General features: G+C 46.7%; 1 protein-coding gene and 1 long non-coding RNA gene across 5 annotated transcripts in view; one reads left to right on the forward strand and one right to left on the reverse strand.

Annotated features, from left to right (window-relative positions):
* Nucleotides 1-1830: 1830 nt before the first annotated feature.
* LOC134737899 (uncharacterized) lies at nt 1831-16504 on the reverse strand. The gene is made up of 2 exons (XR_010123312.1): nt 15987-16504; nt 1831-2079 (listed from the first exon to the last, which is right to left on the reverse strand). It is a non-coding gene; the product is annotated as an uncharacterized LOC134737899 (long non-coding RNA).
* Nucleotides 16233-18499, forward strand: part of FXN (frataxin) — a 52903-nt gene continuing 50636 nt past the window's right edge. For 3 of the 4 annotated variants that reach the window (XR_010123310.1, XR_008504592.2, XM_063649592.1), the window contains exon 1: nt 16273-16437. Coding sequence is in view for 2 of the 4 variants with exons in the window: in XM_063649592.1 (XP_063505662.1) it covers nt 16273-16437 (165 nt within the window). In the remaining 2 variants the exon portion in view is untranslated. Of the gene's footprint in view, nt 16438-18499 lie in introns of all 4 variants that reach the window. The other variant, XM_054501569.2, reaches the window with a different exon arrangement.

The raw sequence follows: 18499 nt of genomic DNA on the forward strand, positions 1-18499 counted from the left end.
ATGAGCCCATGAACACATTTTGTTTAACCCAATATAGTGGCCTAAACAGAATATTTTAAATTTTAATAATTATTTTCTCAATGTAAAGAGCAGTCAGTTTCATATACCCCAGATCATCCAGATTTCAGTCTCCTGTTGTAATATTTGTGCACAGTAGGCCTGCATTTCCACAGGACACCATTCAGCTATGCTGAGTTGCGATTGCATCTTATGTAAGCATTTTGTCTGCACTTCACAGCCCTTCCTGCCCTCCTAACTATCACCACTGCACAGAGTTAATGACAGTTGCTGCTTATCATCCTGTTGGCTCTGTGGGGTTTTTGTTTTTTTTTTTCCACATTAGCCTTAAAAGTAAAATAGTGCTTATGCCATGTCTCCAGCAGAGCAAGAAAGAAAAAGCAGCCCAGGAAGGCTAAGTGTTCCATAGGGCCTGCCACTCATTTCTGGCACCTGGCTGGCCCCCGCAGCATTTGGGTGCATGCCCTTGATTTAAATCGATTAATGTTTTCCCAGAAGGAGCCCCAAAATGCTTTATAGCCTATAGAACAATGAGCTGAGAAGTGAGAGGTCCCAATTCAATTATCTTAATAATTAGATAGCTCTTGAAGACAAAAGAAAGCTACACAAATACAGCAAGGAAAAGGGGGCATCCAGTGACCAGTTCCATAATTCAGGAAATGCAGGAGGTTTGAAGAGTTTGTATGCATTATAAGGGACAAAGAGGGCTGGAGCTGAACCTGAACTGTGAGGGACAGAAATGCCTAACCTGGAGTTAAAAAGAACAAGAAGATTGCAACCCTAGGGGTAAACTGCAGACCTTTCAGAACTGCAGAACCCCAAGAGCTAGGGCCCAATACAGCCAAGCTTGAGTCTGTTTGAGAATCTCCCTTTTTCAGCCTCTCCAACACTGTACTAGATGAGGACATCTGGCCTCTGGGTCTGTACATACTGTCCCCTCTGCTATGCTCTTTCCTCCTTGCCGTCTTTCACCTGGCCAACTCCTCATCTCTCTCATCTCAGAAACTCATGCTGTCACCACCCCCACCAAGTCAAGACCAGACCACTCTCATATGCTCCTGTAGTATCCTATAATTACCCCATCATAGCACTTACGTGACTTTGTAAATACTTTTACGTTATCATCTCTCTCCTGCGCAAGACTGTGAGCTCCATAACATGTTGATTATCAATCTTTGTTACCACTGTATCAGCAACCACAGTGCCTGGAATTATGGACGCTCAATAAACAATGATGGATGGATGCCAGGCGCGGTGGCTCATGCCTGTAATCCTGGCACTTTGGGAGGCCGAGGCGGGCGGATCATGAGGTCAAGAGATCGAGACCATCCTGGCCAACACGGTGAAACCCCATCGCTACTAAAAATACAAAAATTAGCCGGGCATGGTGGTGCACGCCTATAGTCCCAGCTACTGCGGAGGCTAAGGCAGGAGAATTGCTTGAATCCCGGAGGTGGAGGTTGCAGTGAGCCGAGATTGCGCCACTGCACTCCAGCCTGGTAACAGAGCGAGACTCCGTCTCTCAACAACAACAACAACAAATGATGGATGGATATGTAAACCAAAATTAAAATTCAAAGCCCCCCAACTGACTAAATGGACCCCCCTCTTGGCCAAGGGGAGTACAACCCTGAAAAACTAATTCAGGCCACTCCACGAAGGGGTAGTGGTCAGACATGCCTCATTATACCCTCTCCCTTTTGGAGTTTGTAACCGCCCAGTGGGTTCACCTTGCCCAATGCCTAGACAGGGCCGATTTATCAAGACCGGGGAATCGCAATAGAGAAAGAGTAATTCACACAGAGCCAGATGTATGGGAAACTAGAGTTTTATTAGTACTCAAATCAGTCTCCCTAAGAATCGGGGATCAGAGTATTTAAGGATAATTTGGTGGGTACAGGCCAGTGAGTCGGGAGTGCTGATTGGTCAGGTCGGAGATGAAATCATAGGGAATCAAAGGTGTCCTCTTGTGCTGAGTCAGTTCCTGCTAGGGAGGCCATAAGATCAGATGAGCCAGTTGATTGGTCTGGGTGGTGCCAGCTGATCTACTGAGTGCAGGGTCTGCAAAATATCTCAAGCACTGATCTTAGATTTTACAATAGTGATGTTATCCCCAGGAGCAATTTGGAGAGGTTCAGAATCTGGCCGCCTTCAGTTGCATGACTCCTAAACCATAATTTCTAATCTTGTGGCTAATTTGTTAATTCTGTAAAGGCAGTCTAGTCCCCAGGCAGGAAGGGGATTTGTTTTGGGAAAGTGCTATTAACATCCTTGTTTCAAAGTTAAACTATAAACTAAGTTCCTCCCAAAGTTAATTCGGCCTACGCCCAGGAATGAACAACGACAGCTTGGAGGTTAGAAGCAAGGTGGAGTTGGTTAGGTCAAATCTCTTTCATTGTAATAATTTTCTCAGTTATAATTTTGCAATGGCGGTTTCAAGTTCAGGCACAACTGACCAGCATTCACATTAAAACAAGTCTTAAGACTGATAAAACAGATTCTTTGTAACAATAAGATACCAAATTCCAACCTGAGTCTAGTATAACATCACATGACAGATAAAGAAGGAAATTAAAAATATTTTACTCCAGAATATGTTTCCTTGCTATATTTTGAAATGGCCCTGCAAAGCTTTCTTTTGTGGGGGTTGAATTTACATCTGTAAAAAATCTCTCCTTTTTTTTTTTTTTGAGATGGAGTCTCACTTTGTCACCCAGGCTGGAGTGCAGTGGCGCCATCTCGGCTCACTGCAACCTCCGCCTCCCAGGTTGAAGTGATTCTCCTGCCTCAGCCTCCCGAGTAGCTGGGACTACAGGTGCATGCCACCACGCCCAGCTAATTTTTGTGGGGTTTTTTTGTATTTTTAGTAGAGGCGGGGTTTCACCCTGCTAGCCAGGATGGTCTTGATATCCTGACCTCGTGATCCACCTGCTTCGGCCTCCCAAAGTGCTGGGATCACAGGCGTGAGCCACTGCCCCCGGCTCAAAAATCTCTTTTAATAAGTGGATCTTTCCTTTTCTAGGCCCTCCAAACTCCTGAAGAGATTAACTGAGAGTCTAACACCTTTTAAAGATCTGCATAGGAAATATTTGCGTCTATAATCTCTAAGCTACCTATGAGACTTGATCTATATAATAAGAACCTTGGTCTCCACAAACCATTATCTTAACCCAGACACTCCTTTCTATTGCTTCCAGGTCTTCAGATAATAACTTAACTCTCAACCAATTGCCAATCAGGAAATTGTTGAATCCACCTAGGACCTGCAAGCACCCTCTGCCCTTCAAGCTGTCACTCCTTCTGGACCAAACCAATGTATACCTCACATGTATACATGTATTGATTGATGTCTTAATGTCTCCCTAAAATATATAAAACCAAGCTGTGGCCGGGGGCGGTGGCTAACGCCTGTAATCCCAGCACTTTAGGAGGCCGAGGTGGGTGGATCACAAGTTCAGGAGATCGACACCATCCTGGCTAACATGGTGAAACCCCGTTTCTACGAAAAATACAAAAAAAAAAAAAAAAAACTTAGCCAGGCGTGGTGGAGGTCCACTCCCAGCTACTCAGGAGGCTGAGGCAGGAGAATGGCGTGAACCCGGGAGGCAGAGCTTGCAGTGAGCCAGTAAGCCGAGATGGCGCCACTACACTCCAGCCTGGGCAAGAGCAAGACTCTGTCTCAAAAAAAAGCTGTAACCCAACCACCTTGGGCATATATTCTCAGGACCTTTTGAGACTGTGCCTTGGGGCCATGTTCACTCATATTTGGCTCAGAATAAAACTCTTTAAATATTTTATAGAGTTTGGCTTTTTTCCTTGACAGGTTGATGAGTAAGTGGGTGGAAGAACAGAGTGGGTGAACAGAGCAAACATGATAAATGGAAGAAAGGACCTGAGATTAAGGAACTAGAGATTGTAATCAGAAAGCAGGATCCTATAGTTGAAGATATCTGAGAAAGAACAATTTAAAATGGCAATAAAGTCCAAAGTACAGATATGAATATCAGCTGGGGTCCAGCCTCACAAACAAAACCTAGGTCTGGCAATTCACAGAGATAATCTAATGCAGGGAATTTGTTGCAAAGGTGATAGAAGGACTGAAAGAGCTACCAGGGAGGATTAGACAAACTCAAAATTAAGAAATGCAGAAAAGTTGCATTTACCATGACTACGCAGAGGAACAGAAGGAAAAAGGTGTTAACACAGCCCCGGAGCAGAGACTGAAACCACAGTGGTCTGTCTAGCAAGAGGTGGAGCCACGGAGGAAACCCAATCACTGCTGGAGATGGTGCCTGAAGGGAATGACGGAGGGGAGAAAAGGAGGGCAGAAATACCTGCCTCTTCTCTGCCACCCACCTGCCAATCTCCCACAGGCGCCTCTCGTTGGCTGAACCTCTCTTGAAACAAACTGGCAAAGGAGTTTAGGAAACGTAATTTGCACGGATCAGGTTTCCTTGAAAGAAACAGATGAGGAGCAGAGAACGGATGTAACATCAAATAGGAAAACAAGCAACCCAAGATGAGAATGGCTTGCTGAAGCCTTACGAGAAGTGAAAAGTGGATTCCAGGAACTGTAAAATGGCATATGCCATCCCTGTGGATACTGTAATCACTATTTGATGCTCCAGAGGGGAAAGGGAGAGAGGACTGTGGCCAGAGCCAAGGAACTCAATGAATGTCAATGTTGAGGAATGACTAAAGGACAAGAGATGAAATGAAAGGCAAAGGGTGTTAGTGTTATGTCCCAAGCCTGGTCTGGAAAGAGCCAGGGAGAGGTAGAATAGCAGCACAGTTAAAAGGCCCAAGTTTGAGTCCCAGCTTGGACTCTTATTAGCTGGAGGATTTGGAAAGGTGAATTAGCCTCTGAGCCTTGGTGTATAAAATGGAGATAATAATAGTACCCTCAGTATGGCTATTAGGATTAAACAAGAGTGTATATAAAGCACTTCCCACAGTGCCTAATAATAGCAGTCATAACAGAGCACATTCAGTCTACATTCTCAACTCTAGGGCATGAGAAAAAGGCTTTCTCCAAGGTTCTGGGTCAGGGTTCCTCGTGAGGTTGTGGTCAGCTGTCAGTCAGAGCTGCAGTCATCTGAGGCAAGAGGACCCACTTCCAGCTCACTCATGTGGTTGCTGGAAAGCCTCACGTCCTTGCTGGCTTTGGGCTGTGTACTGGAGGTCCTCACCAGGGGCCTCTCCATAGATTCTGACAGCATGGCAACCAGCTCCCACATAGCGAGTGATCAGAGAGAGAGAGAAAGCCGCAGTCATCTATAACCTGATCTTAGACACGACAGACTATCAGCTGGGTCATCTGCTATTGGTCACACAGACCAACGCTGGTACACTGTGGGAGGGACTACACAAGGGATGGAATCCCAAGAGGTGAGGGGCCTTTTGGAAGCTGGCTACTACACCCCTTCTCCCTCTTCCTTGTTTTTTCTCCACACCACTGATGACCAACACATTGTTTTTTGAGACAAGGCCTCACTCTGTTGCCCAGGCTGGAGGTGCAGTGGCACCATCACAGTTCACCATAGCCTTGACCCCCAGGCTCAAGTGATCCTCCCACTTCAGCCTCCTGAGTGGCTGGGACTACACGCACATGCCACCAAGCCTGGCTAATTTTTTATTTTTTATAGAGATATATGTTGCCCCAGGCTGGTCTTGAACTCCTGGGCTCAAGCGATCCTTCTGCCTCAGCCTCCCAAAGTGCTGAGATTGCAGGTGTGAGGCACCCGGCTTCTAACACATTGTTTACCTTAGTTATTTTGTTATCATCAGTGTCCCTGCAATAGAACATAAGAAGCAAGGGATGTTTGCCTGTCTTGTTCACTGCTGTATAATCAGCACCTAGAACAGTGCCTGACACACAGTAGGGCTCCATTAATATTTGCTAAACGGTGAGTGATGTGCCACCATAAGAAATTAGCCTGGGCCAGGTGCGGTGGCTCACGCCTGTAATCCTAACACTTTGGGAGGCCGAGGTGGGTGGATTACCTGAGGTCAGGAGTTCGAGACCAGCCTGGCTAATATGGTGAAACTCTGTCTCTACTAAAAATACAAAAAATTAGGTGGGTGTGGTGGCAGGCACCCGTAATCCCAGCTACTCGGGAGGCTGAGGCAGGAGACTCTCTTGAACCTGGGAGATGGAGGTCGCAGTGAGCTAAGATCGCACCATTGCACTCCAGTCTGGGCAACAAGACTGAAAGTTCATCTCAAAAAAAAAAAAAAATTAGCCTGAGTTCTCTCAGAATAGCATAGCGTAAGTCCTGTTCCCACTTTCTAAAAATGTTTGTACTTGATTCTCACAATCTAGGAGGAAAACAGGACAGTGTTTGTATCCCCATTTTGTCCATGAGGAAACTAAAATCCAGGGAGGTTCAGGTCTTCTTGCCCAGGGTCGACCAATGGTGTGGTGGGTCTAGGACAGGTCGCCCTTTCTTTTGCATACAGCCTCCCCCTGATGCCCCATAACTCCCACCTCATCCCACCGGGTGCCCTACTGCCTGGTGCAGCATTTAGCATTACTGGCAAGTCACAATCATCACAGATGAGTGATGTTCATAGAGCTTTCATTCAGCAAAGTCAGGCAGGCTGGGATGAAAGAGGGGAGCCAAGAAGCCGGGAGAGAAGACACCATGTGAATGCTCTGGCCTGATTCTCCTTTCCCTGCAAGCAGTGACATCTCCACTATGCAACAATGTCAGGCTCAGAGCCTCAAGCCCAGTCTGCCTGTTAGTGTTCTATAATAAGCAGGGAATGGCCAGGCGTGGTGGCTCACACCTGTAATCCTAGCACTTTGGGAGGCCGAGGCGGGTGGATCTTCTGAGGTCCGGAGTTCGAGACCAGGCTGGCAAACATGGCAAAATCCTGTCTCTCCTAAAAATTCAAAAATTAGCCAGGCGTGGTGATGCACACCTGTAATCTCTGCTACTCAGGAGGCTGAGGCAGGAGAATTGCTTGAACCCAGGGGGCAGAGGTTGCAGTGAGCCAAGATCACACCACTTCACTCCAGCCTAGGCAAAAGAGTAAAACTCCATCTCAAAAAAAAAAAGCAGGGAAAGGAGAGCAAGCAATTATCCCCCACAGATGGGAGACGGCTGTGCCCTGCTTAGGCTGAACCACTCTGAAACCCCAAAATAACCCTTTCCAGAGTCCCAGGCCCCCAGACATGGACATTCTCTGTTGGATAATGCAGTCCCACAGGGGGATCTAGGCTGATCTTAAAGTGGTTTTCCAAGTAAACGCAGTTGTCTCCCCATGAGGCGAGGGCCATCAAAGCTCCTTTTCCCTCAATGCCTACCAAGCCACAACCTATTTTAACAACACACACATAAATTAGCTCAGTTCATCAACAAGATCACCTCTGAATAGCAGATGTAGAAGGTTGAAGGTTAGCAATAAAGATGCCAGTTACACTTTCATGTGGGATTCCTGACCCTATATTCTGGTACCATACTGCCTAAGGCAAGAGACAAAGCAAGAAGGGTTCCTCCAGCAAGGGGTACATCAGGTCCCTGAGCACTGGAAGAAAGTAGTGATAGGGTTGATAATTGCATCAGGTTAGAGGCAGAGAAGAGAACTGGCCTGCAGTGACGGCCAAGGGTGAAGGGAGGGGTATTGGCTCCCCTCTTCTCTCCTAACTCTTGTCAAGGCCACCCACTCCTCTGTCCTGCCTAGTGTGTGAAGGGAGGCACCCAGCTCAGCTGCAGGGTCCTGGCTTCTTGGTGATCTGTACCAGCCTGCAGTCCCCTGAAAGCCCAGACCTGGATGTGTGTGCCTGGCTACCAAAGTGGCCCCAGGGGTGCCCTCTGCCCTCTGCGACCACAGGTGTATAAACATGCCTCTTAAAAGACACCATGACCAACCATGAGGCCAAGTGTGGGGCTAGCATCCGCTGATGTCTGTGTTTTGCACATACTAATTCACTTAATCCTCATGGAAATCTCTGAGGTAAAGAAGTATTTGCTTTAATTTACAGATGAAGAAACTGAAACTCAGATAGGTTAAAAATAGACCAAGGACACACAGGTAGTTGAGAGGCAAAGCAGGGACTTGAACACTGTTATGAAAATTATCTAAAACTTGAAAGTAAGGCAAAAAGATTGCTTTGGATATTTAATTCAAAGTTAGACCAGAATAGTGGTTCTCAACCCGGGGCAATTTTACTCCTTAGGGGACCTTTTCACAATGTCTGGAGACATTTTTGATTGTCACAATTGAATGGGAGAGCAGATACTACTGCCATCTAGTGGGTGGAGACCAAGAATGCTGCTAAACACCTTACAATGCATGGGACAACCACCACGACAGAGTTAGCCATGTGTTGCTTAACAACAGGGATACATTCTGGGAAATGCATCATTAGGTGATTTTGGGATCTTGCGAACATCATAGAGTGTACTTACACAAAGCCAGATGGTCTAGCCTACTATACGCCTAGGCTATACAGTCTAGCCTACTGCTCCTAGGCTACAAACCTGTACAGCATGTTACCATACTGAATACTACAGTCAACTGTACTACAGTAGTAAGTATTTATGTATCTAACATATCTAAGCACAGAGAAAGTACAGTAAAAAAATATAATCTTAGGGGACCATTATCACACATGTGGTCCATCAATGACTGAAACAGCATTATGCAGCACATGACTACAACCAGTAGAAACATCAATAGTCACCACTGAGAAACTGTTCCAGCACAGTGTGACTATGCTCGACCTATTACTTGCTACTAATTAGGCCTCAAGAATGTCAATTTTTAGAAGACAATAAACAAAAAAATTAAAATAAAAAAATAAACAGCAAGCACAGTAGCTGATGCTTTTAATCCCAAAACTTTGGGAGGCCAAGGCAGCCTGGCCAACATGATGAAACCTCGTCTCTACTAAAAATACAAAAATTAGCCAGGCTTGGTGGCACATGCCTGTCATCTCAGCTACTCGGGAGGCTAAGGCAGGAGAATCACTTGAACCTGGGAGGCGGAGGTTGCAGTGAGCCGAGATCACGCCATTGCACTCCAGCCTGGGTGACAAAACTCTGTCTCAAAATAAATAAATAAACAAAAGAGAAAAGAATGTCAGCTTGTAGAAAACTGGCAAGATGCAAATGACTCTTGTCTAAGAAAGTAACCCCAAAGATTATAGTTTTATAGACCTGAAGGACACTACCCAGTTGTGTATCTCACTTAGCAATCTTACTCCAGAATGCTCTTTTTATCACTGACTATTATAGATCAGTTTCTTCCAGCTTCCTCTAAACCAGTTTGTCTTCCTGCTGGCTCCCTCTTGTATTTTGCTAGGCCTGCCATAACAAGATACCACAGACTGGCTGGCTTAAACCACGGAAATCTATTTGCTCAGAATTCTGGATAATGGAAGTTCAAGATCAAGGTGCTGGCAGGGTTGGTTTCCTCTGAGGCCTCTCCCTGTGGCTTGCAGGGGGCTGCCCTCTTGCTGCCTCTTCCTGTGGTCTTTTCTCTGTGCACATGTGCTCCTGGTGTTTCTTTCTCATTTTATAAAGACACCACTCCTTTCACATTAGGACCTACACTTGAGACCTTATTTAACCTTAATTACTTTTTTTTTTTTTTTGAGACGGAGTCTTGCTCTGTCACCAGGCTGGAGTGCAATGGCGCGATCTCAGCTCACTGCAACCTCCGCCTCCTGGGTTCAAGTGATTCTCCTGCCTCAGCCTCCTGAGTAGCTGGGATTACAGGCACCCATCACCATGTCCAGCTAATTTTTTTTTTTTGTATTTTTAGTTGAGACGGGGTTTCACCATGTTGACCAGGCTGGTCTCGAACTCCTGACCTCAGGTGATCCACCTGCCTCAGCCTCCCAAAGTGCTGGGATTACAGGCATGAGCCCCCATGCCTGGCCAACCTTAATTACTTCTTTAAAGGCTTTATCTCCAAATATAGTCATATTCTGAATGTCCCGGCAGTTAAAATTTCAACCTATGGACTTTGGGAGAACACACTTCAGTCCATAAAACTCCACTAATTAATTAACCTTTGATGCATGCTCACTACAAATTTGCATGAGGATGGTTTTTAACTTTTTGAAAATTATGCTTTGCAAATACATTTGTCTGAGCCCACAAAGTCTACTTGTTTCTACTATACTATACTTCTTGCATGCTGGACAGATAGAGCCAATTCACTGAGACAGCAGTATTGCAGTAAAGAAACAGTTTAATTAAGGCAAGGGCTGGCCACATGAAAGACAAGAGTTCATTATTCAAATCAGTTTCTCTGAGAACTCAGAGGCTAGGGTTTTTATGGATTAGTTGGTAGGCAGGGAGTTAGGGAATGGGTGCTGCTGATTGGGGATAAAGCATGGCAAACAATCCTCATGTGCTGAGTCCACCATAGGGTGGGGGCCACAGGACTGGCTGAGTCATGAGTCGCGAGTCTAAGTGAAGTCAGTTGGTATCCAGAATGCACAGTTCTGAAAATCATCTCAAAAGACCAATCTTAGGTTCTACAATAGTGATGTTATTTACAAGAGCAAACAGGGAAGTCACAAATCTTGTGACCTCCAGCACAGATTATAGAAAGGCAAGCTATGCCTACATCTTAGCAGAATTCAGACCCCTCCTATAATCCTAATCTTGTGGCCTTTCATTAGTTTTACAAAGGCAGTTTCAGTCCCCGAAAAAGGAGGGGCTCAGTTTTAGGGAGGGACTATTATCATTCTTGCTTCAAAGTTAAGCTATACACTAAATTCCTCCCACAGTTAGCTTGGCGTGGCCTTTGTTATATGCCCAGGAATAAGTGAGGACAGCCAGCCTGTGAGACTAGAAGCAAGATGGAGTCAGCCAAGCTAAATTTCTGTCACCGTCATAACCTTTACAAAGGTGGTTTCATTAGGCATATTAATGCAAATTCCTTAGTTAACACAAAGAATGACTCTCTAAAGGCTATATTTCAGATACATCACACGCTTCTTTCCTCTTGTCCCCTCAAACAGTAACCAAGAAGAGTATTTTTGTACAACAGAGAGAGGCTTCTTCCTGAAGCTCCCTTAATCTGTCAGATCACAGATCAAAAGCTATCACACACTGCCCAAGGGACCCTACAGGGAGCCACTCTCAGAAAATAAATCCAAACCTCCTTTTTTCTGGCCACTGAAATGTTCAATAATTAGCTCATTATCTACATCATTCACATGTTTAATATTTATTGACTTTGGAATTATTGATTACTTTGCTGAGTATCTTATTAATTTAATCTATATTAATATTAAGGTGATGTATCAAATTGCATTCCAGAGTGTGGATTTGACTCTAGCGCCATAATCAGTCTCCTGGGACATACAGCTGTTTCTCTTCCCTCATTATAGAAAAAAATTGCCCCTGGCAAATGTCAAAGAACATCCTTTTATCAGTCTCTCTTACCAATCAATCCAAGCAAATGCAGTGGGCTTTCCTTTCCCCAGAGCTGAAGTCACCTCCTGACAGGAAGTTAAGTCTTTAGGCACTGAATCATAGCACTGAGCTGAAGCCCAGGACTAAGCAAGAACGAGTGAGAATCTGGAGACTTAAGGTTTGGTCATCTGTAGAGGACTGGGTTTTGTCTTGTTTTGTTTTTGTTTTGGTGTCCTGCAAGGTTTCTCACTGCCCTTCATTAGGTAATATGCCCTGCTCCCTGAACTGGCCAATTGTGTTACCCCATTCCCTTAGCAACAGGGATTGCTACTGAAGAAACAGGAGGCCAACAAAGAGTATCACTCATTTACCAGTAGAGTGTTTATATCAGAGATATTAGATAAACCGGAAAACTAACAATTACACTGCAGGCTGTGGAAACAGAGAGAGGTACCTAAGGCACACCTGTGGGAATATGGAAGTTTGGTTTCATAAAAAGATTCTGGAGGAAGTCACCTCTGACATTTGAGTTGAGTCCTACAGGATATGGAGAAAGTAGCCCCATGTTCCAGTTACTATGGCTGTGTAATAAATTACCTAAAACACACTGGATTAAAGCTATGAAAACATCTTTTCTGCCCAGAGATTCTGTGGGCCTTAAATTCACATGGAACACATAAGGCATACCTTGTTTCTGCTCCATGATGTCTAAGGATTCAGCTGGAAGACTGGGAGGCTGGGGGCTGGAATTTATCTGAAGAATGACTCATTTACACGTCTACTGGTTGACCCTGGCTGTTGGCTGAGGGGGCCTCAGCTCTCTCTACATTGTCTCTCTACTTTGGCTAGTTTGGATTTCCTCAGAACATGACGGCTGGTCCTCAGTGTCAGCATCCCAAAAAGAGGGAATGCCAGACACAGTGGCTCACACCTGTCATCTCAGCAGTTTGGGAGGCTGAGGTGGGAGGTTGCTTGAGTTCAGGAGTTCAAGACCAGCCTGGGCAACACAGTGAGACTCTGTCTCTAACAAAAATTTTTAAAATTTTAAAAATTAGCCAGGTGTGGTGATGCACACCTATAGTCCCAGTTACTTAGGAGGCTGAGGCAGGAGGATCAATTGATCCCAGGAGGTCAAGGTTGCTGTGAGCTGTGACCACACCACTGCATTTCAGCCTGGGCAACAGAATGAGACTCTGTTTCAAACAAATAAAAACCCAAACAAACAAACAAAAAACAAACAAAAAGAGGGAGTTCGGAGGAAGCTGTATCCTTTTTATGACCTGGACTTGGAAGTCACCAAGCATCACTTCTGCAGTACCCTATTGGTTGGAATAGTTATAGCCCCAACCCGAATTCGAAGGGAGGAGAATAGATAACATCCCTGGGTGACAGGAATGTCAAAGTCCCAAACAGCATATGACATGTGACAAATATTGGTGTGGCCTTCTTTGGAAGATCCAATCTTCCATACCAAGCAAAGGGATGGAAGACTAAGGAACAACATGAGGGATAGCCAGAGAGGGAAAAAGCATCACTTGTTCTAGGAACTACAAACAGCTTGGAGAAGCAAAGATGTCTAGATGCCTCCCAATATGCAGAGTGGGGTGTACAGAAGAGAGTGGTAAGGGCACTGGGAGAGCTAAGGTGGGCAAGAAAGCTTCCTCTGTCATGCTAAGAAAGCTGGAATTTGTCTTGACGGTGGTGAAAGCGGAGGGCTATGGTTAGATTCACATTTGAGATTTAGATTTTTAGATTTAAAATGATCACCCTGGTGACACTGGCTTAACTCACAATTTTGCCCAAGGCCTATGCTACTGCAGTGCTTCTGAAACTTTAAAGCACATTAGAATCACCTGGAGGTCTTGTTAAACCATGGATTGCTGGGCCTTGAAACCCCAGAGATTCTGATTCAGTAGGTCGAGAATAGGGCCTGAGAATTTGTATTTCTAACAAGTTTCCAGGTGATGCTGAGGCTGCTGGCCCAGGGACCACATTTGATAATCATTGCCCTCTGATAAATCCTATCAAAATATCCTAATGGCAGAGCATGGGAATTCTGGTGAAATCCTCCCCTACCCATAACCTGACAGCTATTAGGACCTGCCTACTTGAGGCTAAAAGCAACCAAGAGAGGAACAGGTACAGTGTACCACAGGGTCCCTCAACATCTTTGTCTGCCCATGCCACAGTGCCCCAGCTTCTTACCAAGTGTGCCTGATTCCTCTTGACTACCTCCAAGGAACTGGAGAAGGACAAGTTCTTGCAAAGCCTTCATCTTCTCTGATCTGCTACTCTAGGTCTATTTCTTTGGCCAAAAAGATGGGGCAATGATATCAACTTTGCAGGGAGCTGGAGCATTTGCTAGTGACCTTTCTATGCCAGAACTTGCTAAGCATGATAGCTAATAATGATGTAGCACAGGGTGCGGTGGCTCACGCCTATAATCCCAGCACTTTGGGCGGCCGAGGCGGGCGGATCACCTGAGGTCGGGAGTTCGAGACCAGCCTGGCTAACATGATGAAATCCCGTATCTACTAAAAATACAAAAATTAGCCAGGCGTGGTGTGGGCACCTGCAATCCCAGCTACTCTGGAGGCTCAGACAGAATCTCTTGAACCCAGGAGGTGGAGATTGCAGTGAGCAGAGATGGCACCACTGCATTCTAGCCTGGGCAACAGAGCAAGACTCTGTCTCAAATAATAATAATAACTAATGATGCAGCTTTCTCTCTCTGAGTATATAATGCAGTTCTGATGATGTGAGGAAGGGCCTCACTGTTGGTGTGGCAGAGTCTGAGACCATGGCTGGCAATGAAAACACTCCCCTTTGATGCCTATGGGCTCTCCCTTTATGGCTTCAAGGAGGGCTTCTCAATCTTGGCAGTATTTTGGACTGGATAGTTCTTTGTTGCACAGGTGGGGGGCTGTCCTGCACATCACAGGATGTTTCATCCCTGGCCTCTACCTACTAGATGCCAGTAGAACACACCCACCCCACAGCTGCCCATTGTGACAATCAAAAGCATCTCCAGATACTTTGCAGGGGGAAAATGATTTCTCCAGGCCTGGCATATACATAACAGTATTTAAGCAGCTGCCTAGAATTAATTAAACACAGAAGGATGTCTCTCATCCAGAATGCCCTGGACCACCTCTTTGATAGGCAATCAGATCCCACCTCCTCCACCCTATTTTTGAAGGCCCTGTGCCAATGCCACTTCTTCCATGAATACTTCCTTGGTTCCCCCATCCCTAGCTCTATATAAATCTCCCACTCAACACTCATACCTGTTAGTTTACATTCCTCTTGACACTTGTCATTTAGCATCCTAAGTATGTAAAGATGTCTCTCTTCACGATTCACAAAGTGGCTTTGGAAGAACTTTAGTACCTTCCCATCTTCTCTGCCATGAAAAGCGTACACAATTGACATTTTCTTTTTTCTTTTTTTTTTAAGACAGTATCTTGCTATGATGGCCGGGCTGGAATGCAGTGGCTATTCACAGGCACAATCATAGCTCACTGCAGCCTTGAGCTCCCAGGCTCAAGTGATCCTCCTGCCTCAGCCTCCTGAGTAGCTGAGATCACAGGCATGCACTACCACACTTGGCTCACATTTGACATCCTCTAAAGCATATATAAAATGTGAAGAAAACTTTCACAATTTGCATCCCTTTGTAATATGTAACGGAAATAAAATTCTCTTTTAAAATCTATCAACCATAGGCAAGGCATGGTGGCTCACTCCTGTCGTCTCAGCACTTTGTGAGGTGCAGGCGGGCGGATCATTTGAGCCTAGAAGTTCAAGACCACCCTGGGCAACATAGCGAAACCCCCTTTCTACAAAAAATACAAAAACTAGCTGGGCGTGGTGGCGCACACCTGTAGTCCCAGCTACTTGGAAGGCTGAAATGGGAGGACTGCTTGAGCCCGGGAGGGGGAAGTTGCAGTAAGCCAGGACCGCACCACTGCACTCCAGCCTGGGCAACAGAGTGAGACTGTCTCAAACAAACAAATAAAGGAGGCGGGTGGATCACGAGGTCAGCAGATCGAGACCATCCTGGCTAACACGGTGAAACCCCGTCTCTACTAAAAAAAAAAAAAAATACAAAAAATTAGCCGGGCATGGTGGCAGGCGCCTGTAGTCCCAGTTACTCGGGAGGCTGAGGCAGGAGAATGGCGTGAACCCGGGAGGCGGAGCTTGCAGTGAGCCGAGATCGCACCACTGCACTCCAGCCTGGGCGACAGAGCGAGACTCCGTCTCAATAAATAAATAAATAAATAAATAAATAAAATCTATTACCAATATTTATTGTGCACTTAACAGGAACCATGCCCTGTCCAAAAAAAAACTTTATAGGGCTTAACTCATTTTATCCTTACCACAATCCTATGAAGTAGGAACTTTTATAAAACGCATTTTATAAACAAGGCACAGAGAGGTTAACTAACTTGCCCTCTGCTCACACAGCTAGGAAGTGGGCAGAGTACAGATTTACACAAGGCATCCGTCTCCTGGCCCCACATACGCAACTGCTGTAAACCCATACCGGCGGCCAAGCAGCCTCAATTCGTGCATTCACCCACTTACCAGCAAGACAGCAACTCCCAAGTTCCTCCTGTTTAGAATTCTGGAAGCGGCGGGCCACCAGGCTGCAGTCTCCCTGGGGTCAGGGGTCCTGGTTGCAGTCCGTGCTTTGCACAAAGCAGGCTCTCCATTTTTGTTAAATGCACGAATAGTGCTAAGCTAGGAAGTTCTTCCTGAGGTCCAACCTCCAGCTGTTTCCCCACAGAAGAGTGCCTACGGCCAGTGGCCACCAGGGGTCGCCGCAGCACCCCGCGCTGGAGGGCGGAGCCGGCGGCAGACCCGAAGCAGCATGTGGACTCTCGGGCGCCGCGCACTAGCCGGCCTCTTGGCGTCCCCCAGCCCAGCCCAGGCCCAGACCCTCACCCGGGTCCCGCGGCCGGCAGAGTTGGCCCCACTCTGCAGCCGCCGGGGCCTGCGCACCGGCATCGCTGCGACCTGCACGCCCCGCCATGCAGTAAGTATCCGCGCCGGGAACAGCCGCGGGCCGCACGACCTACGCCGCACGCCGCACGCCTGCAGGCGCAGGGAGGCGCCGCGCACGCCGGGGACGCTCCGGGGACGCGCGCTGGGCTAGCTCACCCCGCTCCCTCTCAGGGCGGCCCGGCGGAAGCGGCCTTGCAACTCCCTTCTCTAGTTCTCCCGGTTGCATTTACACTGGCTTCTGCTTTCCGATGGAAAAGGGGACATTTTGTCCTGCGGTGCGACTGCGGGGCAAGGCACGGGCGAAGGCAGGGCAGGCTGGTGGAGGGGACCGGTTTCGAGGGGTCTGCGGCTGTCTCCATGCTTGTCACTTCTCTGCGATAACTTGTTTCAGTAATATTAATAGATGGTATCTGCTACTATATACATACACATAATGTGTGTGTCTGTATCTGTATATAGCGTGTGTGTTGTGTGTGTGTGTTTGCGCGCACGGGCGCGCACACCTAATATTTTCGAGGCTGGATTTTTTTGAACGAAATGCTTTCCTGGAACGAGGTGAAACTTTGAGAGCTGCAGGATAGCTAGAGCAGCAGGGGCCCTGACTTTTGGAAACTGACCCGACCTTTATTCCAAATTCTGCCCCACTCCGCAGAGCTGTGTGACCTTGGGGGATCCCCTAAACTCTCTGAGACGTGGCTTTGTTTTCTGTAGGGAGAAGATAAAGGTGATGCCCATTTTGCGGACCTGGTGTGAGGATTAAATGGGAATAACATAGATAAAGTCTTCAGAACTTCAAATTAGTTGCCTTTTCTTCCCTTGGGGGTACAAAGAAATATCTGACCCAGTTACGCCACGACTTGAAAGGAGGAAACCCGAAGAATGGCTGTGGGGATGAGGAAGATTCCTCAAGGGGAGGACATGGTATTTAATGAGGGTCTTGAAGATGCCAAGGAAGTGGTGGAGGGTGTTCCACGAGGAGGGAACCGTCTAGGCAAAGGCCAGGAAGGCGGAAGGGGATCCCTTCCGAGTGGCTGGTACGCCGCATGTATTAGGGGAGATGAAAGAGGCAGGCCACGTCCAAGCCATATTTGTGTTGCTCTCCGGAGTTTGTACTTTAGGCTTAAACTTCCCACACGTGTTATTTGGCCCACATTGTGTTTGAAGAAACTTTGGGATTGGTTGCCAGTGCTTAAAAGTTAGGACTTAGAAAATGGATTTCCTGGCAGGGCGCAGGGGCTCATGCCCATAATCCCAGCACTTTGGGAGGCCTAGGCAGGTGGATCACCTGAGGTCAGGCGTTCAAGACTAGCCTGGCCAACATGGTGAAACCCAGTATCTACTAAAAAATACAAAAAAAAAAAAAAAAAAAGAAGAAGAAGAAAGAAAAGTTAGCCGGGCGTGGTGTCGCACGCCTGTAATCCCAGCCACTCCAGAGGCTGAGGCAGGAGAATCGCTTGAACCCGGGAGGCAGCGGTTGCATTAAGCCAAGATCGCCCAGTGCACTCCGGCCTGGGCGACAGAGCAAGACTCCGTCTCAAAAAATAATAATGATAAATAAATAAAAAATAAAATGGATTTCCCAGCATCTCTGGAAAAATAGGCAAGTGTGGCCATGATGGTCCTTAGATCCCCTCTAAGAAAGCAGACATTTATTACTTGGCTTCTGTGCACTACCTGAGCTGCCACGTATTGGGCTTCCACCCCTGCCTGTGTGGACAGCATGGGTTGTCAGCAGAGTTGGTTTTGTTTTTTTTTTTGAGACACAGTTTCCCTCTTGTTGCCCAGGCTGGAGTGCAGTGGCTCAGTCTCAGCTCACTGCAACCTCTGCCTCCCAGGTTCAAGTGATTCTCCTGCCTCAGCCTCCCGAGTAGCTGGGATTATCGGCTAATTTTGTATTTTTAGTAGAGACAGGTTTCTGCATGTTGGTCAGGCTGGTTTCGAACTCCCAACCTCAGGTGATCCGCCCACCTCGCCCTCCCAAAGTGCTGGAATTACAGGCGTGAGCCACCGCATCTGGCCATCAGCAGAGTTTTTAATTTAGGAGAATGACAAGAGGTGGTACAGTTTTTTAGATGGTACCTGGTGGCTGTTAA

This window comes from Pongo pygmaeus, chromosome 13, assembly GCF_028885625.2.
Source record: "Pongo pygmaeus isolate AG05252 chromosome 13, NHGRI_mPonPyg2-v2.0_pri, whole genome shotgun sequence".
NCBI classification, from domain to species: domain Eukaryota; kingdom Metazoa; phylum Chordata; class Mammalia; order Primates; family Hominidae; genus Pongo; species Pongo pygmaeus.